Source organism: Myotis lucifugus, unplaced genomic scaffold (assembly GCF_000147115.1).
Source record: "Myotis lucifugus unplaced genomic scaffold, Myoluc2.0 scaffold_84, whole genome shotgun sequence".
Classification (NCBI taxonomy): Eukaryota; Metazoa; Chordata; class Mammalia; order Chiroptera; family Vespertilionidae; genus Myotis; species Myotis lucifugus.
Window position 1 is genome coordinate 3,314,693 of NW_005871132.1, and position 23,099 is coordinate 3,337,791.

A 23,099-nucleotide genomic window follows, 5' to 3' on the forward strand; every position below is an offset into this window, starting at 1 on the left:
GACGAGAAAGAAAAGATGAGGTGGATAACAAAACACATCTGACTAGATTTCAAGAGACAAGGGGTGAGTAGGCAGAATCTCTGAATAGTAAGTCTTGAATGCTAGCGTGGGGTGGAGAGCAGGCCCAAGGCCCTGGCTTCTGACTCTGACCCTACCCTCATACGTGGGCGATACCTACGGAAGGCCTCGAACTTCTCAGTGCCTCCAGTTTCATTCTATAAAATGAAATTGGACACATAAGCCTCACCTTGTCCTTGTAGTGTTATGGAGCTAAATTTGCTGGATCCAAGGGCAGAGGTGGGCGAGTCATAGTACTATTCACCTCTCGGAGGCTGTCATTGACTGTGGCTATGTCTGTGTGAGGGAGGTCACACTCCCCATTTTGCAGAGGTGGACACTAAGGCTTAGCCCTGGGAAATGACTTGTCTAAGGTGATGATAGCAAGAAGTGGCAAAGCTTTATTTTTCAGGACTCTGACCAAGATATGAGTTGGGAAAAAGAAAAGGAGGAAAAGAGAGAGTGAGGAGAAGAGAAGTAGGAGGCAGGAATGGCTGTTGTTCCTTTAGAAACCCTATCCCAGGAGGGAATGAATGGGTGGATGTCCTGTGTGTTCAGGAGGATTTTGTCTGCCACAGTAAGAACATGTAAGGGCTCTGTGCACTGTAGACATTCCAGCTTCACCGATGGCTGAATTTCCTACTCTCTGTGGCTTTTTAAAATAATAAAAACCAACCAAACAAAATAAGATCCTACAATTCTTATGTGCTTACATTATTAGAAATTTCAAAAATATAGTTTTTGAAATTTCAGAAATATAGTTTTTAGTTCCTTTCAAAAAGTAACTAAAAATCCTCTGTGCCCCACGGTACTGTTTGGTGTCCAATATAAATTAACTGCTTTTTGCCTAAAACAATGGAGATGATTGTCCCTGCCTGACTTCCCGGGACAGGCTTGATGTGAGGACGGGATGAGATCCTGTGGAAGTGCCTTACATGGTATAAAGCACTATTCAGATATAAGGGTTGTTCTCATGGCCATTATTATTGTTGTCTCTTGGCTGACTGCTTCTTAGGAGCCTTGCTGTCTGCCTGGAGTAACAAAACCCCAGTCCCACTGAGCTATGAAGACAGTATTGCTAAAGTTAATTTATTCCAAACTGGAATAAGGATGAGGCATATAGATGGGCCTGGGTCCAAATTACACAATGAGAAATAGTGAGGGAGGCCCAAAGTTAGGTCTAGATAAGGTGTTGGGCCCTCTCCCACCAGGCAGTCTGGGCTTCCTGGCTACCCAGGCCTCCCAACCCATGTGGCCCCACATAGGAGAGCACTTCCTCATCTGTGCTCCGAGCCCTAGCCATACTCCCATGAAAGCAGCCCTGTCCCAGGCCTCGCTGGTGCAGAACACTGCTCCCTGGTAACACTGACCACCCCAAAGCTTATTGAATGGCAACCCTGGAGTGGCCTGTGCACCTCCAGGAGCCTTCAGAGGCAAAGGCGTAACTGATATCCTCAGACCATGCCTCATGGAGAAGCAGGGGTGCACAAAACCACACAGAGGTCCTTACAAGGGGCAGCAGAGCTGAGGCCAAACAGACAAGACTCTTCTCAGCCTCCCCCTGCAGACCAGCTGCACCAACTTGGGCCCCAGGATTGGGACTAAAAGCAGACTGCACTGTACAGAGGGACAGATAAAGTTCCCTGCTTAGGTAGTTTGCAAATTGGGCATGGAGTCTGGTGGGTCTGTGCTATTGATTTTAAAGCCAGGTAGCATTGAAAGCATTTGTTGAAAAAGACAATGCAAATTTGCGTATGATTCAGCATAAAATTACTCCTTGTGGTCCATAAACTCTACCTCCAAGAATGCAAAACTAAAATAAAATTAAGAACCGCAGCCGTCTGCAATTGTGTTCAGCCTCAATGTTTACAGCCGGACTCAAGAGGAATACAAAACAGGTTTTAAATCCCATCAGTTTCATCCCATGCCAAAGGAGAGCAACAGAAAATGAGAAAACAGCAGAGAACTGCTGCTCACAGTCCTGACCCTCCTGGGCTTGAGAAGCTGGCTGAAGGTGACATCTGCATCTTCTGCTACTGTGGCCCTAGAGGAGTACTTCAAAAGCAGGAGGCGATTCTGAGACAAGCAACCATACACAGGGATGCATGCAGATAAGGGAAGATCCTTCCCACAGTATTAAATATACACCCTTACATTTGAACATTGTTGGACAGTCTTTAAAGTTAAATTATAGCCACCTGCTGGGTTGGATACCATACCCATTCTACAGATGGGGGAAATGAAGCAGAGAAGTTAAGTGACTTACTCAAGGGCACACAGGAACTAAGAGCTAGGATTTGGGGTGTGGGTGCAATGGGGGGATAAGGACATGTATGTAATACCTTAATCAATAAAGAAAATAAATATTTTTAAAAAAGAGCTAGGATTTGAACCCAGGCCTGACTCCAAGTCCAAAGTTCTTTCTACCCTCACTACGTTGGGAGTCTAGTATACACACAGCGGGTTGCATGCATACGCACATGGGAAAGGCACACAGACACACACTCCTCTCCTGACTCCTCCTCTGTGATTTTGGAGAGATAAAAAAGTAGACACTTCTCTCAACAAGACTGGGGAGTCCAGAGGCCACCAGGGCCTGGCATTTAACTTGCTTACCATGGTGCCATCAGCAATCCTCTCAGGTACCAACTTGGCTTTACTGGCCTTCTCAAAGCACTCGGCATCAGGCCCGTGGGGAGTCATGATGCTGTGCAGGCTGCCTCCTCCTGGCAGGAACCCACCTTCTTTTGCCTCATAATGACCTTTGATGAGCCCCATGAATTCACTCATGCAGTTCCCTGGGAAGGTGGAAGCAGTATTATTTTTTAAAATATATTTTATTGAGTTTTTACAGAGAGGAAGGGAGAGGGAGAGTTAGAAACATCGATGAGAACCATAGCTAAGATCTGGAAACAGCCTAAGTGCCCATCAGTAGATGAATGGATTAGAAAACTGTGGTACATCTACATGATGGAATACTATGCTGCTGTAAAAAAGAAGGAATTCTTAACATTTGCAACAGCATGGATGGAGCTGGAGAGCATTATGCTAAGTGAAATAAGCCAGTCAATGAAAGAAAAATACCACATGATCTCACTCATTTATGGATAATCAATTACAGTCTCTTCAATAAATGGTGTTGGGAAAATGGGATAGATACATGCAAAAAAATGAAACTAGACCACCAACTTACACCATACACAAAAATAAACTCCGAATGGATAAAGGACTTAAATGCAAGATGGGAAACCATAAAAATACTAGAGGAATCCAAAGGCAATAAAATCTCAGACATATGCTGAAGCAATTTCTTCACCGAAACAGCTCCTAGGGCATTGGAAAGTGGGAGAAACATCGATGAGAGAGAAACATCGATCAGCTGCCTCCTGCACACTCCCTACTGAGGATGAGCCCACAACCAAGGTACATGCCCTTGACCGGAATCAAACCTGGGACCCTTCATTCCGCAGGCCAACGCTCTATCCACTGAGCCAAACTGGTTAGGGCTAGAAGCAGTATTATTTTTATTATCCAAAGCAGACCCATAAACATTAAGACCCTTCAAACATTATTTCCACAGAATGACAAGAAGATAGGAGAATCTGATACATTTATAAGATTAATAAAGAATACAGATTGACAAAGGAACAAACACAAAACATTCATTAGTGTGGAATTCTTGGTAGGCAGAGCCCTACTCCCTCCTGGCCATGTGGATTAGCAGAGATCTTGTATTCCACTGCCCGAAAGAAAGTAGACTAGATCTAAAGAAAAGCAGAGCCCAGACAAGAATTCTTATAATAATAACAATAAAATGTACATTGTAATAAAAAGTGGATGTACTCTTTCATTTAGGCTTACAAGCCTCATATCAAAATTATCTTCTTTTATGATCTGAGTTGCTTCCCAAATAACCCCACAGTAACACATATATCACCATATTTCTAGTTCCCAATCTAGAACACTGAAGTGGTGTGTGTGTGTGTGTGTGTGTGTGTGTGTGTGTGTGTGTATAAGGGTGATGCAATGGAAAGAACTCTGGACTTAGATTTTATTATCAAATGATAACCTGTGTAAAAGGGTCTTAGTATTTGTAAAACCCAGTCCATAAATACTACCTTCTATATCTGAATCTGATATCATTTTATTCTTTCAATCTTAAAAATGGCCGTTAGATTCATCCTATTCTATTTCCATCGACATCATCCTCATAGAATTCTAAAGCCTTAAAATTGGAAGGGATCCTTACTTCTACTCAATACAGAAGAATTTTCTATATCATTCCCGACAGATCGTCTCCTGTGCTCAGCCTGCATGCCTCCTGTGCATGGAAGCTCTCTACTCAACAAAGCTACTGAGCTCTAAACTACCTAAGTGCCCTACTCAACAAAGCTTAGAGTGTTAGAAACTTCTCTCATATTAAATGGAAATTTGCTATCACATAAATTAAATATACTGGTCCTAGTTGTGTTTTCTGAAGTCACACAAAATTTGGACAAAAATCACCATATTCCCACTCTTTCAAAAGGAAGTTTCTATTGAAATGAAGCTTTTTATTAGGATAGCAACACATTTAGAGAAAGAATTAAAGAAATATAACACCTGAGTAAATTTAAGTGCCTTTCCATTCATCCACCCACCTACCCATTCATCCATTCATCTGTCCATGTCTCACCCATTCCATCTGTCTATCAATCCATCCATCCAATATATATAATTGGACACTGTGCTAAGTACTGATGGAAATGGATAAGAAATAGCCTGTCTGAAATTACTCACAGTCTGTCCCAAGAGAGTGCTAAAGAGTACAAATGATGAACAGAGTAGAGAGATGTGGCAGTGGCAACCCTTGCACAGCCAAACATTTGACATTATAAATGCCCAACCCCTCTTCCTGGCATGGGAAGTATAACCAAGTGCTGAAATAATTCTGTAATTGACTGAGCAGCCATACCCTCCCTGCCCAGACAACACAATGCTGCTACAGGCCCTGCAGAAAAGGTAAGACCCGGTCATAGCTCCATTGTTTCTCCATGAAGTGGAAATAGAAGAAAAGATCCGACTGTAAGCATAAAGTCTTTATGCTTTTTAAAAGCAGTTCTGCTCATGATTTAAATATACTGTCACTCCTCATTCCAGAGTGTGTGTACTCAGGGTCACCGTCACGGCCTAATTTTAGGAAGAGAGCAAGACAGAATTCAGCTTTGATCTGAATATTAATTTAGGTAGCAATGAGTTTGGTGATGACTTTTCTATATTTCAAAGGACAGTGGGAGGTAGACCTTGCCTTTCTGATTAATGCTGAAACCAGTTGACCAAGGTGCATTAAGATGACCGGATGCAATACTTCTACACAAATAATTCTTCACTTCTCCTATAAAGTCACATCAAAGTAGCACGATTCTGATGATTACTAAAGCAGTGTCTTAAAAATCTCTAGTGAAAAATAATTTCTAACTTGGGGTTCTATGGTTTTTCCAACTAACTTGGGGCAACTATACCTTTCTGGAGATCTATCTATCCAGGGCCCAATTTACTTGAGAGTCTTTTAAAAAATTATAAGAAGAATTTCACAAGGCTATTTTGTTTCAGGCAATCTGAGCTACTAACCAAAATCAAGGAGTGGGTTGCAGCTGTGGCACAGGTAGCAGACTTGTCTGAGTCAGACTGCTCTGCTGTCCCTCGCCCTGGGTGGGGAGACAGCCCGAGGCTGCTGTTTCTCAACACGGAACTGCACACCTCCTGCCTCAGAACTCCTGACTGGCTAGTGCACATGCAGATTGAGGTTCCTCCTCAAAACCAACTAATTAACCTCCCTGGGAGTGGGCCCTGGGAATAAACATTGAACAACTATGGTCCCTGGAGCAGTAGCATCAGCTTCACGTGGGAACTTGTGATCAATGTAAATTGTTGGGCCCTAGACATACTCAAGCAGAAAGCCTGAGGGAGGGGCCCAGGAATGTGTGTTTCTGTAAGTCCTCTTATAGCCTGACTAACACTGAGAACCTGCTAACGTTCTCAGTTGCACACAGAGCAATCTCAATACAAGAACCATGTGAAATGGGGAGTTATCAAGGACTAGCATGTGAGGTACAGGCTCTAGGCCAGAGCAGGTCTCGCTCCTTGACAACACGGCCTCTCGGGGATGAATTTTCAGAAGGGCAGTTAGGGCCTATTATGGGCTTGACACTCTTCAGAAAGGACATAGTTTATTACAACTTTATTCAAAAGCATCTGGTGTCTTTGTCGTGGTAACTAATTGAATCCTTTTCTCAGTCATAATGGTGTCACCTGAAAATGTGCTGGGATTTGACCATGAAGTGGCCTTCCACTCTGAGGGCCTCTGCAAATGCTTACATTGCCCACTCAGTGCACCTTTCTATCCTGTTGCCCTGGCATCTTGGGAGCTGGTACTACAGAGAGGAGCCTCATATAGACAGAAGGCCCTGAGGTTAACTAGGGAAGTTGGTTTGTTTTTAAGAATGTTCCTGCTCAGTTGTTGGAGCATCGGCCAACAGACTGAAGGGTCTGGGGTTCAATTCCAATCAAGGGCCTATACGTGTACCTCGGTTTCAGGCTTAAACCCTGGCCCTGGTCTGGGCACATGTGGGAGGTAACCAATCAATGTGTCTTTCTCACATCGATGTTTCCCCTCCCTCCCTCCCACTCTCTATAAAAATCAATGGAAAAAATATCCTCAGGTGAGGATTAACAAAAACAACAACAATAACAACAAAAGAATGTTCCTGCTCAGAATTTTTCCAGAATTCTATGTACAAAATGCAATCTCCAGGAAGTGGAATTGTACATTGACCTTTAGGTTGAATTTACAGCTAGCTACTGCACAATTAAAAATGCCAGCCTCATTAAGTACAGCCATGAAGTACTTGGTGATGCATTCACTTACTGAGCAAACATCTATTACATGCATATCATGTACCAGCCCTGTGCCAGGCGCATCGGTTAGTGGTCATGAGCATCTGCTCTGGCATCAGATAGCCTGCAATTCAATCCTGATTCCACCACTTGACTAGCTGTGAGGCCTTGAGCAAGTACCTAATCCTTCTTGTCTCAGCTCCATCCTCTGAAAACAAAGGGGATAAGGATGCTACTTATCTCTGACAACTGTTATGAGAATTAACTGAGTTACTACTTTTAAAGAACTAATAGCAGAGCCATAGAACATGGTCAATAATTGTTAGCTGCGAGTAATAAGAATATTAATAAAATAAAAATGATAGATTTCATAAGTTCTCTTTTAGGCAACAAATGCTTTGCAGAAACTGCTTCCAGAATAGGGTCCCGCCCCTAGTGTGGACTGTAGTCTGCTCTACCTGGCCAAAATAATTCGAGAAGGCACATTTTACTGGTTCTTGCACCAGATTTAGATAATGAGGTTTCTCAAAACAACAAATTCTCTCTCCCACCACCCGCCCCGGCCCTCCCCCCAAAAAGCATCTGAATGTAAAGAACTTCTTGCTTCACACTTCATCAACCTTACTACCTCTCTTCAGGGCCAGAGGAACTGGGCTTAGGCTTTACAAAGTGTTTCCTCCTCAGGGTCAGCGCATCGCTGCCATCCCACGGGGAAGTTGTGCTATTTAAGCAGCTAAAGGCCTCAGGAGGCAGGGTCCTGGACTCCAGCCAGGGCAGGGCGTCCAGAAACACCTCAGGCAGTATTCCCAAAGGGCAATGCTCATTGCTTTGCTGTCTCTTTGGTTCCCGAATGTGACTTGGCGAAAGAGAGACTTACTGTGGTAATAAGGAGGCCTGAAGGTCTTATCAGCGACCCCCCATCGAGGTGGGAAGATGACAAAATCAGCGATGGCCACTCCAGGGCGGAGAGACTTGGCAGTCAATACTGTGAAAATGGACGGGTCCTGCGAAAGCACAAGGAGAGGCTGAGCACAGGAGGAGAGGGAGTGACTGGATGATGACACACATGGCTCCCACACAGAAGGGGTTTTGAGGGACACTCTAATTTCTGGTCAAACCACACCGGCCAGGCTGAGAAGTCTGGGCTTGCCATCAAGGCACAGTAATCACTCATCTGACCTTCCCCTCGTGCTGTGCTGGAAGCAAAATGAATTAACACCGGCTAGGAGGATTCTGAGCTGCCTTTTCACCCTGCTGAGCCCATTTCATGTAAGTACTACCCGGCAGGCCCGAGAACCAGTGGTGCCTGCCTCCCAGCCTGAAGTCAGGTGACCCGAGCTGGGCTGTACCGCAGGGAGCTCTGGGCAGAAGGGATGCTCAGAGTAAGGTGGAGATAGAAATAAAATATCCAAGCTTTGGTACAAATGTAGGATCTGTTTCTTTTTTTGGGGGGAGGGGGGGGCGGGGGTTACAAAGACTCCAGATGGTAACCTTATTGCTTTCTGACTCTTGTTCAACTCTCAGATTTAAAACACACCATGTACATTACTAGTTTGGGTGTGATAGTGTAGAGGGGAGTAGGTTGAGGGACACTATTATAATTTTAGAAGAACTGTACAATCCTTCAGTGAAAAGATTGAGGTTCAGTTTAATTGAAATCGGTGATCATGTTTGCTTTCAGATGCCATTCAGAGATGATTAAGATCTATTCCCTGCCCCTTTAGCATTATTGGTGGAGGGATGGGATAGGTGACTAAAGGAGTAATAAACCAGGTGCATGAACGACTAATCACAGCAAGGTGCCAAGGGCAATCTGGCTTTATAAATAGAGACCCGAGGGAGTACAGAGGAAGGAGTCCTATCTCTACCTGAGAGGATCAGGGAAGGCTTCAAAGAGGAGGTGACATTTGAGATCGGTGCTGAAGAATGAAAGGAGAGAGAAAGAGGGAGAAGAAAGAGGAAGAAAAGAAGGAGGAAGGAGGGAAAGAAAGGAAAAGGTATTGTAAGCACAGAAAACAAGAAAAGCATACAAATGCACACAGGTTTTATTAAGAGGAGAGGGGGGCAAGAAGTGGCACTGGAAAACAAGTCCATGGCCAGATGGTGAAGAGCCTCAACACCACACTTCAGAGCTCAGACTTAATCCTAAACCACAGGAAGCCTGCAAAGGTTTGCTTAATGCAGTGGTAGAACGATCGGATCTGAATTTTGGAAAAGTAACTACAGCAGCAAGTCAACACACCAACGCTTATTGCTGTGAGAGTTAACACTTCTTCATCTGCCGTGAGAAATGACCTGAAACCATTAGAGAAAATGTAGTGAGGCTCAAATAAAGCTCCATCCGTGTCGCAGGATCCTTTTTCATTTTTTGTGGGCATGATACCTCATTTTCTTTTTTCTTTGGTTTTATTCATAGTTGCTGCCGTTCAGAAAGGTCGTTTTGTGTCTTCTCTCCCCCCTCTCCGAGATAAGCTGCACTGGCTCAGAGTAATTTTTCTGTCTTTGGTTCTCTCCCTTCTGCTCTAATTATCCCTCCAGCTTGTGAATTAAGTTCATCTATTATGAACGAGGCTGCAAACTGAACCTTCCCCCAGGACTAGCACTTTATCAAGAATGTGGGGCCTCAGGGGCCTGCACTGTAGACCTGGGGCCTATTTGTGGCCCCTTAATTGAGTGAAAAATACGACCAAGTTATTAGTCTAGAATTTCCTTGGTTTGAATTCAAGCACTAAACATTATGAGTAACTTTATAAGAGAGCCGTGGGCTCCATCGCTGCTAGAAACAGCCAGGAGTGGAGACCCTGGAGTAGGCAGCCTGAGCAAATCAACTCTTGGTATTTGTGGGCAGGACGGAGAACTTCCCAAATCCAGAAATGTTCCTTTCTTATCACTCCATCACTGACACTAGCAGTTGGTTTTCTTTCGGGGATAAACTTTCCATGAAGAAAATAAGTTTTTAGCCATCTACTGTGACAACTGTATTAGAGAATGGAGCTGTGTTCACCGGTTGGGTGTCTTGGCCTGGCTTCCTTACTACCTGTGTTATTTACTCCTTCACCAAAGCCTTGCTGCAGGTGACTCAGATTCCTGTGAGCACAATGACAAGTGATTGTATTCCAAGGTGACACTGGAAATGTGAACTCTGTGAACGTAGGGGCCTGCTGTAAACCCCTCTCACTCAAGGGTTCCCCTTCTCCACGGCCCTCCCAGGGGCCAGACTTACTGCGTGGTCATAGGCCACCGCGTTGATGACCATGAAGTTCTCCAAGTTGTACTTGTAGGGGGTGTAGTTCCCATGCCAGGCCACGACGTTGAACGGGGAGACATTCTGTTTGCAAAAGAAGCAGGAAAGATGATCTTAGCACCTCATGCTTTTGTAGCTGTGATGCCAGTTTGTACTTGGCATCACTCTCTCTTTTTGGATTTGATTGTGTTCTCATTATTTAATAATACCATCCTTTGGGAGAAGCATAACCCTGAATCATTCTGTGGTTGCTTCACACACCCTCAAACTATCCCTCGTTTAGCCACTAACCCCATTTTTTTAGTTCATAACTGCAGCTGCCTCTGGTCACATGTGCAGCAACAGAAGCACAGCACATTCTCCAAGTAGTGCCTTTTCAACAATTTTTAACGCAATTGTGAGAATCTGTGGATGCCAGCAATTCTCAGACCATCTGGGCTACCCTCTGGGTTTCCTGTGCGAAGGGCAGGCACTCGCTGTGACTGTCCTCCAGGTAATTGCTGCCTAGAGGAGTACCCAGTGGACACTGTGCCTGGGTGGTGAGTGCAGGAGGGAGAGAGGGTCTCTAACAGCTCCAGCCCCCAGGACTTGAGTTTTCAGAGCAATCCTAAGGTGATGCTTCTTGAGCCTGCCCTGGGGTGGGAGAGGATCAGTGTATAGGAAGGTTGCCCCACTGTAGATATGGGTCTTGGATGCTGGAAACAGCATCCAATTCAGAATGTTCTAAAGACCACTGGAGAGACTACTCACAGCGGTGCGGCTATGTTAAGTGAACTGACTAGAGATGGGTGGTGTGGTATCTGAGCCTAGGAAGAGTGGGAAGGCATTGCCACTCCTAGACCTGTGGTATATGGGAAGGAAGTGTCACAGGACTCCAGCAAGAGCTGAAAACCATACAGAAGGGGCTGCCCAGTGGTGTGCTGACATTTTACAACCAGCAATCTTGGAAAAAATTTAAAAATTCCGATTGATAGCATTTGCTGATTTCTGGGGTATAAATACTCTCACTGTGATCATTTTTGAGCGACTGATGTGTTGTCACTAAGCACAAAGCTGGGAAGAGGTGGCAAACCAGTATAAACTGGCTCCAGCATACCACTGGGGCTACCCAACATGAACTGAGATTGTGAAGGGATGCAGACACAAGAAGTAGGAAGCAGGGGGAAGAAAAACTTCAATGTGCAAGGGATCATTGAGGGGGGAAAAAGAGGGACATCTGTAATACTTTCAACAATAAAGATGAATTAAGAACAGAGAAAAAATCCAACTGCCTTCCAATTTCCTGTGAGGACCTCTTACTAGTTGAACCCAATCAAAAGCCAGCTGGGTAGGAAGCCTGGGTGATACAGTCCATGTAGGTCAAGCTCCCAGGGCCCAGATCATGGCAGAGAAGGGAGAATGGATCAGTGGGAGCTCACACAGAGAATAACCAGCATAGGGTCCACTTGGAAAGTGGAAACTAGTGGGGCTGCTGGCTGCCTCTAGAATGATGGTTCTTTATCAACTGTATGTCAACAATAATAGGGAGAAGATGCTTAAAATGAATATAGATCTCCATACCCCATCCCCAGAGGTTATCGGTTTTGTATTTTAAAGAAGCCTCTCTGATCATTTCTGATGCAAATGGTCTCTAAACCACCCAGAGAATAAGAGGTTGATAATATATCAATGAGGGTAACCATTAGTCCTCAGGGGGTAACTTTAAGTGTCAAAGTAGTTGGCCTCTGCTGGTTAGCATACCTTCTAGATGTTGTCCAATAATATGCCTTGGCAAAATGGAAGCAATAAGTCAAATGGGCAAAAATAAAGCAAACAAATAATGGTAGACAGAAGAGATCTTTGGATTATGTTTGTTATCTGATCACTTTAGGCTAATATATATTTAGTATATTAAGTAATAATATAATATATACTAATTATATACTATATTTTATATTAAATATATACTAATATTAGTATGATATTATAAATTACATATTATGTTACAATTGTTATTATTTATTTATTTTTATTGATTTTAGAGATGAAGGAAGGAATAGAGAGAGAAACATAGATGTGAGAGATACAGCGATCGACAATTATTATTTTTATTATTATCTATGCCTTTGTTTATCTCTTGAGTTTACCAGGCTGGTAGTATAAACTAAATCAAGCTAATTAACTTGAGTTCTACTTGTTTTGTATGGTTATTGTTAGTATTTGAAATAAGGTAGCCATTGGTGAATATAAATCTTGGATAATCTGCCTATTAACTCATTTCCCTTTTAGAACATATTACCCTGTCTGTACATTATGTTTCCCCCGCTATTTATATCCCCATGATTTTCATTTCTTGGTGAATGGAAAGAACATGAGCGACAGATATGGTTCTACCATATACTACGACATTTGGTAAATTATTTGTCACTACCTCGCTTGTTTTCATGGCTACAAATAAGGCAAATAGTATTTTATTTGTAGTATCTTAGTGGTGTAAAGATGAGGCAATATAATATGTGTATTTAACACTGGCCTTGGCAATCAGTAGGTGCTCATTCCCTCCATTGCCTACTGACCCTCTTTACCTGTTTGGCAGCAAACAGCTTTCCCTGGTATTTATTAATCACAGTGTAACCACCTGGCACTTGGCGATCTTCATACCAGGCAACAGGTATCAAGAAATCACGAGGATTGGCCAAGCCATTGGCTCCTAGAATACAATGACCCATAGTCTTTTAGACACTTTTGAAGTCACTTAGGAAAGATGCTCATGGTTGCACAAAGCAAAAGGACTTCCTACATCAAGAGCCACCCTATAATTTGCTTTCATTGTTCAAAGGCTCATTGGATTCCCAGTATGGTACCTTTTTAAGAGGACCCAAAGAATTTGATCCAGAAAAATAAATCATGAGAGTCATCATCATCATTGCCAGCATCATCTCCCAAAGTTTTAGAGCAAATATGGTTTATGAAACCACTTTACATATATTATTTCATCACTATAGGTGAAGGGAACAGAGAGGAGGAGGAGACTAGAAAAAAGGAAAAGGGAAGATCTGACAGAAATACTAGACCTTTTTCTTTCCAAGAAAACCCTGATGACTCTAGAACTCATCTACAGTCCTTGATCTATAGTCCTCGAGAAAGAAAGGGTTCCATGCTGGTGGCCCAGGTGTGCCATTGCTCCTCAGGCAGAGCTCAGAATAAATCCAGGTCTGGAAAACTGCTCTCCAGCCTGACAAACCTGTCAGGAAGAAAGGATTCAGGACTTGCTTGCTTACCTTTGCTTTGCAAGTGTTCCCTCCAGAGAAAAATAAATCAAAAGACCAAAAATGAAAAGCATAAGTGCAAAAACTCAATTTAACTCTGAGAGGAGAGACCTGGGGAGTGTTTAATAGTTTCTAGCTCCAAAACCAAAAAAAAGGGGGGGGGCGCCCAGCTGGTTAGAAAATTATATGTATTTTCAGGAGGGTACACGTTCCATAGAACCCGGAGGCTATGCTGACTGCAGAGCAGCAGGAAGCCAGACCAAAGTGGGAAGAGCGGGTGGTGAACAGGATGACAGACGGCCCACCATGGCTCCAGCTGCCTTCCTGCTGCCTCCCACCTTCCTCTGACTATTTGGTTCCTCCCAGGGGAGTGACCAGAAGGCACATGCTGGCCTGTCCCTGTTTTGCTCTAAAAAAGCTGTTAACAAAAAAGGGAAAAATTGGGAGGTGTGGCCACCACCTTCAGCAAACATGCCAAAGATGTAACCAAGGGCCAATTTTCCCAACCACTCTTTTCACTCCAAGAGGTGGTTTTTAGAACAACCCCTCCTACCACCTTCAGTTCTTTCCTGCATTCCTGCCTCCAGCTGGCCAGAAAAATCAGGAGTGGGGCATCTTAGTTCACTTTTGACTGTTTTAATCTGCCTCGTGGAGGCTGTGCTTTCTGGCTTCTTCATAGCACTGAGTGATGTACCTTTTTTGACTGTTAAGTGTTTAGATTTTGTGGAGTGTGCTCAGCAGGAATGTGAGGTTCATAGACTATGTGTCTCTCGGTCTGTTTCCTCTTTCCATAGGAATATAGCACCTGCCATTCTTATGGCTTCCACCCTGTATTGTGTACACACAACCAATAAACTTAAGACAATGATATTCCTTCTAGTCACAAAGCTCTTCTCCATTTGTATGCTTTCCCATTTGTATTGTTTAAGCTGTTCTCTTTCTTCTTTATTTTTCCTCATCTTTTCAACAAGAATTAGCTAAATCGCATCTCTTCTGTGAAGCTGTTCTTGGTGACTTGGCTCAAAGTATTCCAACTTCTACATCCGATAGGGTGTATGTACATACACTGCTCTCCAATGGTCTATGTACTGTTATAGAGAGAAATTTATAATGGTTTGTATTGGGTCATTTTCTGTTATACACATTATACATGTATGGGAAGAGGTTTGTGTTACCCTCGATGAGGTTTCTGTCACTACCTTCAGCACCCAGGGGAGCTGAAACAAACTGGTGGGTTAATACACCGATGAGCTAATAAGTGAAGGTTCCATTTCAGCAGTTGGGTCAGCGATACTACCTGGAGCCCCTGAACTTAGAGGTCTGAAGAGAAAGTCTGGCATCACTCATGGAGTTCCAGGAGGCTTCTAAAATTCCCAACTACACTTGGGCTAGAGAAGAAGTTGTGTAGAGGAAAGTTAAAGTTTGAGTGAGATAATGAGGGGAGAAGAATGTTTAACTCGCATGCAGTTATCTGTGTCCTATAAGTCAATCCAGGCTTAGAGGCTTGTGGTGAAGATTTACCAATTGGTCCCAGGTCAGGCAACTCAAAGTGGACACCGTAGACCTCCAGGATGTAGCCTCTAGTCTCCTCGAACACATCTACGCTGAACCGCATTCCTCTCTGGAATGAGAAGCAGACACTCATGTGCCCTCCCAGATCACACATCTATATATCTAAAAGCCTAAGTGACCGAAGGACCGAACGACCAGTCACTATGATGCACACTGACCACCAGGGGGCAGACTCTCAATGCAGGAGCTGCCCCCTAGTGGTCAGTGCGGTCCCACAGCAGGAGTGCCACTCAGCTGACCAATGGGTGCCAGTCGCAGGGCTCACAGCTGGCCATGACAGCCCGGAGACCACACCGGAGTGGCAGCGAGCCTACTGAGTGGCGGTGGCAGGTGCAGCAGGCCTGGGATGCGCAGGAGCAGCAGGCAGGAACAGCAGGCGGCGTTGGACTGCTGGTTTTGGCCAGATCCCTGCAGTCCACGCCGAGGGACCCCACATGTAGTTATAAAGAAGCTCCAAAGCCACAGCCAACCCCACATGCTCAAGCTATAGTCTGCTGAACTAGATCTGAGAGACAACCAACTCAAAGATGAGTTAGAAATAAAAAATGTAAATCCTAATCACATCTGTGACCCAAACCAACTCTAGTGTATTATCTTATTTGGTTCAGAGATCGTAGTGCCCCAATGTAGCAAAAATTGTCAGAAATCTGTCTTCACTGACCTCCACCCATATCCACGGCCTTATCCAGAGTGTGTATAGGTATTCAGGAAGGTGAACTGACAATGCTCTTTGCTTTGCGATTGTGTGCTATTTTAAAACAAAGCAGACACCCAAGCCTGCTCATCCTTCAGCACAGGGAGCCTTCTGTGTAACTCAAACTCCCTCCCCATTGCCCAGACATGACAGAGACATTTTAGAGTTGGAAATAGCAGCAGCTGCAACATCTGATTGCTCCCAAATTAGAGAGAGGCAGAGAGAGGGGACACATTACTCACCTGAATGACGCAGATCTCGTTGGGCTGCACAATCATCTTGCCAAACTCGGTATAAATGAGAAGTTTCCCTTTCTGGGGAACTAATAAAAAAGACAGGGCAGCAGTGAGTGTCTCTTTTAATGGAAGAACCAATTCACGAAGAGTCAAAAGCTTAAGGACTGCATTTGCTTTTTCATTCCCAACGAACAGAGCTTTATTGAGTCTCAAAGGGAAAAATGTATGACAACTTAGGTTACCTATTTTATTATGTAGAAGAACGCGCATGAAAAAATGGACTCTGGTTTTGGGGGTTCTTTTTTTAGTTGTCAAGTAAGGATCCTGAATATGCACTATTCTGGGGATTGACCAAAAAAGGCAATTGAAATAGGACAGAAAATCACCTATTTCTGATGCTTCCAGCAGAAGGCTATTATTTGCATGTCTAATGTCTACACCAAAGTGTCCACTCCAAAATATTTCTACTAAAGCCATCAAAAAGAAGGGGCAGATCAGATAAATCCCTGACTGACATTCCAGTTTAGGGCTCTCATGAAAATCTGTGTTTAAATTGCAGTCATCAATGACAGATAGCTTTTTCTTGGGTGAGTATGATGACAAATAGAGCTATCTTAATAAGTTAATCTCATCTTGGTATTGCTCTTCATTTCTTTTCAGCTGCTCAGATCTCCCATATTAGAAGGACCCAACAGAAATGGGCAAAATCAGAGAGACCAGGACATAGAGTAAGGGCTCTGAGGTACAAGAGGAATCTTTTCCAGACCCCCAATTGTCTTTAGACCTTAGTCTATAGATTCCACTAAATAACACAGATTGAAGGATGAAGGGAAATAATATGTATAAAATTAAAAAGAAGCTTATGACTAGGGCTAAATTCACAGTGAAGGGGTCTGAAATCTTCAAAACTTACCAATCAGGAAGTCCCCATCGGAATTGTAAAAGCATCTGAAACATAGAATCATTCCTGTGATTTCCTGTTTTAACATCACCCAGACAAATTAATTCACTGCACAAATTATTGTTCAGCAACTGCTCTGCCAGATTTAGGTATAAAATGGTGTGCAAAATTGTCCAATCTCTGCCCTCATGAGGCTTAGGGTCTAGTAGGAAGTCAGACAGCAATCAAACAGAACTATATCATCGTAAACTGTAATGGCACTGTGAGAGGTAAGCCCAGGGAAATGAAAAAACAATGGACATGATCTAGCTTGAGGAATCAGCAAGAGCTTCCCTGGAAAGGGGACATTTGACCTGCGATCTGAAGGAATCATCGAGGCAAGGGTTTAAGGAGGGAGGCGAATATCCCAGGCAGAAGGAACAGTATATGCAAATGCTTTAGGCAGGAGGACACATGGCAGGTGGAAAGAACCGAATGAAGGCTAATGTGGCTCAAGTGGGGAGAGAGGAGGTGCCTGATATGAGCTGGACCCAAAGGGACAGCTCCTGTGCCTTGTCATAGGGCTTTGATCTTGGACCTGATTCATGGCTCAGGTAAGTTAAACGTCTTGCCCAAGGTCACCCAGGAAGAGTAGAATTGCCTTTGGACACAGTGGTCTGGTTCAAAAATGGTTCTGATATTCTGATATTCCCAAAGAAAAGGCAGGAATGCCATTTACATACTTTTCTGATTAAAAAAATCCAATATCAATGCTCTTCTATCTAGGAATTTTAAGCTTACAAAGTTGTTAGCTGAAGCCAAAGTCTGTCCGCTTGACCTGCCACCTACAGGTGGTCCTAATGGCTGACCATGCATCATGACTTTGGACTCAAGAATAGTCCTGGGAACTTTAGAAACTAAGAATATTCTAACTCAAATCTGGTTAAAGCCAAAATGCCTCTTGGACTACTGCTTTCCAGTGTCCCGTTGTCCCTTTTCGATTTGCATTGTTATGTGACATTCTTGTTTAGGTCACAGGAGTCTATCAAGATAAAAATACTCATTTATTGTCATTATTAATAAGTGCATGTCAACATTGCCCTGCGGAAGAATCAATAACAAAAACAACAATCCAGATTTTACCCTCTGGTCAGCAGCTTTTGGGGAAAGGGGCTGTCCTACCTCAGGACTGAGTCACTTACCTGTCCCCCATGGAAGTGTTGCAGAGGAAAATGTGGACAGCAAGCCCATTGTTAGATCTGATGTCTCCAGCTCCACATAAGGTGTGCAGGCCCTAGGAGAGACCCAAAGGAGAAGAGTGAACATGAATAGTACCTAAGAGGCTACCCCTCCTCCTGGTACCTGAGGGCCATGAAACAAGGTTCTAGTATAAGTGTCTTCCCTTTGGGACCAGTGGGACATTTGGGATTCAGGTTACCTATGGGGAGTCCAAAATTTATTGACTTATGTTTGGTAGATGGTGGTTCACCTTAGTTACCTGCCATGATGGTTCACCTTAGTTACCTGCCATGGATTGTCTTAATTGCTGCATCAGATGAACTTATAGAGCATCAATTGATTAGAGCATTTCATCATTTTTGTACTTAGATCAACCTGAAGGAAAGTTTCTATTGGAGGTAAAATCAGATATCCAGGAGGCTTGGGGAGGAAGACTGCACCATTAGGGACCAGTCAATGCCCCTCAAATACACCAGACCATGTGGGCACTCCTCTGCTTAGGAATAGGGTCAGCACTAATCTCTCCAGAACAAGGCAAAGGGAAGCGCTCTGACCAACTGTAACCCTCTGCTGATCATCCACAGTCCAAGAAACTGTAACACTCAGGCCATCTAAAGCTGCCCTCAGCCCCAAACCTGTACACTGAAAGCCCACAAGGAGAGAGTTCTGTTCCTCCAGATATCCATGATTCACACGGGGTGGAGGACTTCTTTTTGTATTTTAATTCAATTTCCAAGTTTGGGGGCTATTTAGATAGGTCTACGTAGGGGTTGGAGTATTTAATATGGGTGAGGAGGTCAACGTGATACAAACAATCTGGCCTATGACTGGACATCTGGACTCTCCTTACGTAAACCATGACCTGAGGTTGGTCTGAAGAATCTTCCACTAGCTTTTTTGAGCCCCACCTCCTTACAGCTCCTCTCTTCCTCCCTGATACGCCTTGCTCTGAGCACAGGTGTTCCTATACTCTCAGCACCTATTACTACCAAGCAGAACTTCTAATCAGCATTGCCCTAACCAGAATTGCTGGCCTGAGTTGATCCTATTCAGGGGATCATTTCGGAGAGTTTCTGAATTTGAATGGGAAAACAAATTATATATTTGTTTTCACTAATCTCTGACTGAAATTTATCATTTCCTTCTATTAATGTGGACATAAGCAACAAACTACAGCAGTATTAGAGGTGCCTGTAACCTTGACACTGATAGAAATCATGGATCATTTTACATCACATTAGAGTTGTTACAGATATACCAAAATATCATTTATACTCATACTTCTAATAACCAGAGTTATTAGATCTTCTCATAGATTTTGTGATTTAGTGCATTAATAAGGAAGCATGCTTATTACTATAAACCAAACCAAATTTATTTTAATATTTTCATCATTGTATTTCAATATAATCGGCTTCTTTGTCATTTTATGCAATTTATTTTATGCATTTAAAAACACAGGCTTCACCAGACTACCAAAGGAGTCTTTGTTCCCCAAAACAAAGGAACCTGGGAAGGTAAAAGCTCAATTTCCTTTGGCTGTTGGGAGATGTTGTAAATAGCCCTCGAGTGCCCTTTGGTGTCAGGGGGGAGATGGTGCCTGTAAGTAAGACATCAATGGGCAGTGCCGAAAGCAGAGGCAGATGGTGCTGTGCCGGCTGCCCGCCTCTAAGGCTGCTTCTGCCTGGCATTCAGCCCGCAAATGGCTGGATCACTCACGGCGGAAGAGAGAAGGAGCAGTGGGAAGGTGTGGGCAGCATTGACTTACACTCACAAAGTCCACCTTCTTCTGAGATGCTTTTGGAATCTCAAATGGTTTCCATCTAAGCTGGAAAAAATACACATACAGGAAAATTATTTCACAATGGGGAAACCATAGACTTTCTAAATAAAAAGCACCGATTACATAGAAAAAGGACAGCTGCTCCCTGCAAGGTTCTGACTACTTGTGATTTTTGTTATTTTAAATTTAATAATTATCCATCATTTCCTGAAAGGGGCTCAGTTGGTGTGTGTGTGTGTGTGTGTGTGTGTGTGTGTTTAATTCATATGCATACATATTGTCTTTGTTCATTAGCACTTTGAATTACAAAATTTTTTTAAAAAAACCATTGCTTCTTATTTCAGAAACTGTTTGTTTCTTTTAGCATTTGGCTCAGGCACACCAGTGAGTTTTGACCGATGCTGCTTCTAATGCTATTTATAATCAGCTCCCTTTGCTGGCACGCCAGCCTCTCTGTGTGGGCCCCGGACACAGCAGGAGAAGGTTCTACTTCTCCTGCCAGCCCTTGGAGTTTTGAATTATTTCTTGAAGCGAAAGAAAAAGCACCCAGCCGAGATTGAATTTGGTAAATGCAGTACCAGGTTCAATTTTTTTTTTCACCAAACCCCACGTTTGTCCCCAGGCTGCCTGACAGTTCAGTTTAAATCACAACAATCTTTAATTTAATAATGAAGTGATCTAAGGAAGTGGGGAGAAAAACCAGCAGGTCCAGGCCCTACTCAGAGTCAGCCCCGTACTTATCAATCAATCTGGCAGCAGGCCCGACCCAGCCAGGCTGGCAGCTGATGAACCTAGCAGCCTCGGGACACTCCGTGGGGCGAACTGCACCCCAAGGAATGGCCCCACTGGCTAGGTAGGGCCCGTTAAGACACTGGGCTCAGCTCATTCTGTATTTCAGAGAGGCAGTCATGGTCGGGGTTGGGGGAGGGGAAAGCAAGCAGCAAATGGAAAGCAGCACTGGGATTGTTCTGCCTCTCCGATTCACACAGTCACGCAGCAGCCTTTATTTCTTAAAAGCAACACAGAGGATCACATTTTGGGACTACTTAAAAAGAATGTAAAATGTTGATTTGAGGAACGCTGTTGAAATCGTGCTTCAGAAAGAAGGAAAATATTTAGGACTAATTCATTCAAGATGATATTTCCTGGGAAAAGAGAGGGAACCTGAGAGCAAGGATCTAGAAAGGGTTTTTCAACCTTGGCACTACTGACATTTTGCAGCGAATAATTCTCTGTTGTGAGGGGCTGTACTGTGCATCATAGGATGTTTAACAGCATCCCTGACCTCTACTCACTAGATGCAGTAGCAATCTCTTAAGTTGTAATGATCCAAAGTGTCTCCATTGTTAAATGTCACTTGGGGAACAAATTTCCCCTAGTTGAGAACCATTGAGCTAGGAGGATATTCCCCAGACATCAGGAAGGGCCACAGAGAAGCACTTAATAGGGCTCACATCCTGGATGAGCAGTGGCCTCAAAGAACCTTTCCTAATGCAAAAAGGGATGCCCTTCAAATGATAGAGATGGTATAGGGAGAGGAGTAGTTAATCTGCTGGATCTGAGGGCAGCAGATTGTACAGGGTCTAAATTCAGCATATCATGAAGGATGATAAAGACTGCAAGGTAGTTCTATCAAACCCAGTGCCCAGAAGAAGAAGTGAGCTTTGTACCTTCAGGCAAGATTCTGGCTAGGAGTTTTGGTGTGATATGCTGCTAAATGTGAGGAGGGAGATCTGGGGAAAGGATAAAAAGGAAAAGTCCATGGAGTAAAGGATAGAACCATCTGCCCACTCCAGATGTTCAACTTAATTGCATGCTGTGGAGCAATTACCCCCTGATCCAAAGGGGGCTGTGCATTGGGCTGAACCAGGAGACCTGAGTTCTGTTACTGCTGCTGTTCCCATTTATTCTGTGAGCTCAGGCACGTCATTTCCTCTCCCTGGATTGTGTTTTTTCTTACATGTAAGAAAAGCTATAATCCCATAATTTACTTCAGAGAAGAGCTTCTGATTTAGTCCTATAACTTTTTAATCATTTATTTTATTCATACTATATATTATTGATAAATAACCTCCTATTTATCAATATAATCTATACTAATAATAGAGGAATATGCAAATTGTCCAGGATGCCGTCACAGTAACAGTAACGACCGAACAGAACAGCAGGCTGCGTGGGGCGACCAGGCCGGCAGGGGGGTTAGTGAGGGACAACCAAATGACTGAACAGCAGGCTGCATGGGGAGACCAGGCCAGCATGGGGGGCAGTTGGGGGCGACCAAGCCGACAGAAGGGGGCAGTTGGGGGTGACCAGGTTGGCAGGGGGGGCAGTTAGGGGTGATCAGGCAGGCAGGCAGGTGAGCAGTTAGGAGCCAGTGGTTCCAGATTGTGGGAGGGATATCTGACTGCTGATTTAGGCCTGATCCCCAGAATCGGGCCTAAACCGGCTGTCAGACATCCCCCAAGGAGTCCCAGATTGGAGAGGGTGCAGGCTGGGCTGAGGGGACCCACTCCTCCATGCACGAATTTCATGCACCAGGCCTCTAGTAATTTTATAATTAAAATTTAATTATTAAACATTTAAAAACAATGAAATCCATTGTAGGACTCAATGCAATATCTTGACACTAGTGGATTTTAATAAATTTGTGGTGAATGGTTGAATGAATAAATATAAGGTACTGAGAACATTGATAGTAGTATCTCAAAGAACAAGACTAAAGCAAATTTGTGAGGTTTTTGGAAGTCAAAATGACATTCAGGCAATAGTAGATTGATAAATGTTTCTAAAAGTACAGTGGTTATTTCTAAAATGTAAGTCAATTCTTTATAAATATAAAAACCCATCCATTCTTCCATATCCTTTCTCATTTTTGGCCAGTTCCATCAACTATTGGGAGTGAGGTGTTGACATCTCCAGCTATAACCGAGGATTCATCTAATTCTCCTTTCAGTTCTATCATTGCTTCCCTTATGTTGCAGCTGTATTCTACAAGTTTTATTGGAAAATAAACTCTTCTTACTAGAAATGAGGTGATCAAAAATAATTTGAGGGAGTCCAAAGTTAGAATAAAATATTTTTTAAGGTTACCAAAGGAGAAAGACTGGAATGAGTGGCAACATTTAATTATCAAGATTTGAAATTCATGCCCAGGGAGAAAAAGAAAACAAGAGAATTGATCTCAGTTATTTTGAGTCAGAAGATCAGGAGTTGGACTGGATGATTCAAATATATTTTTCAATGCTGAGATTCTTTGATGTACTGAGATTC

General features: G+C 43.4%; 1 protein-coding gene across 1 annotated transcript in view; it reads right to left on the bottom strand.

Moving 5' to 3' along the window:
• Window positions 1–23,099, bottom strand: part of HGD (homogentisate 1,2-dioxygenase) — a 42,030-nt gene that overhangs the window by 340 nt on the left and 18,591 nt on the right. The window contains exons 5-13 of the mRNA XM_006090928.2: window positions 19,815–19,874; window positions 18,010–18,101; window positions 16,841–16,875; window positions 15,934–16,013; window positions 14,947–15,046; window positions 12,742–12,866; window positions 10,157–10,261; window positions 7,811–7,937; window positions 2,674–2,855 (exon numbers count right to left, since the gene is read on the bottom strand). Of these exons, the coding sequence (XP_006090990.1) occupies window positions 2,674–2,855; window positions 7,811–7,937; window positions 10,157–10,261; window positions 12,742–12,866; window positions 14,947–15,046; window positions 15,934–16,013; window positions 16,841–16,875; window positions 18,010–18,101; window positions 19,815–19,874 (906 nt within the window). The remainder of the gene's footprint in view (window positions 1–2,673; window positions 2,856–7,810; window positions 7,938–10,156; window positions 10,262–12,741; window positions 12,867–14,946; window positions 15,047–15,933; window positions 16,014–16,840; window positions 16,876–18,009; window positions 18,102–19,814; window positions 19,875–23,099) is intronic.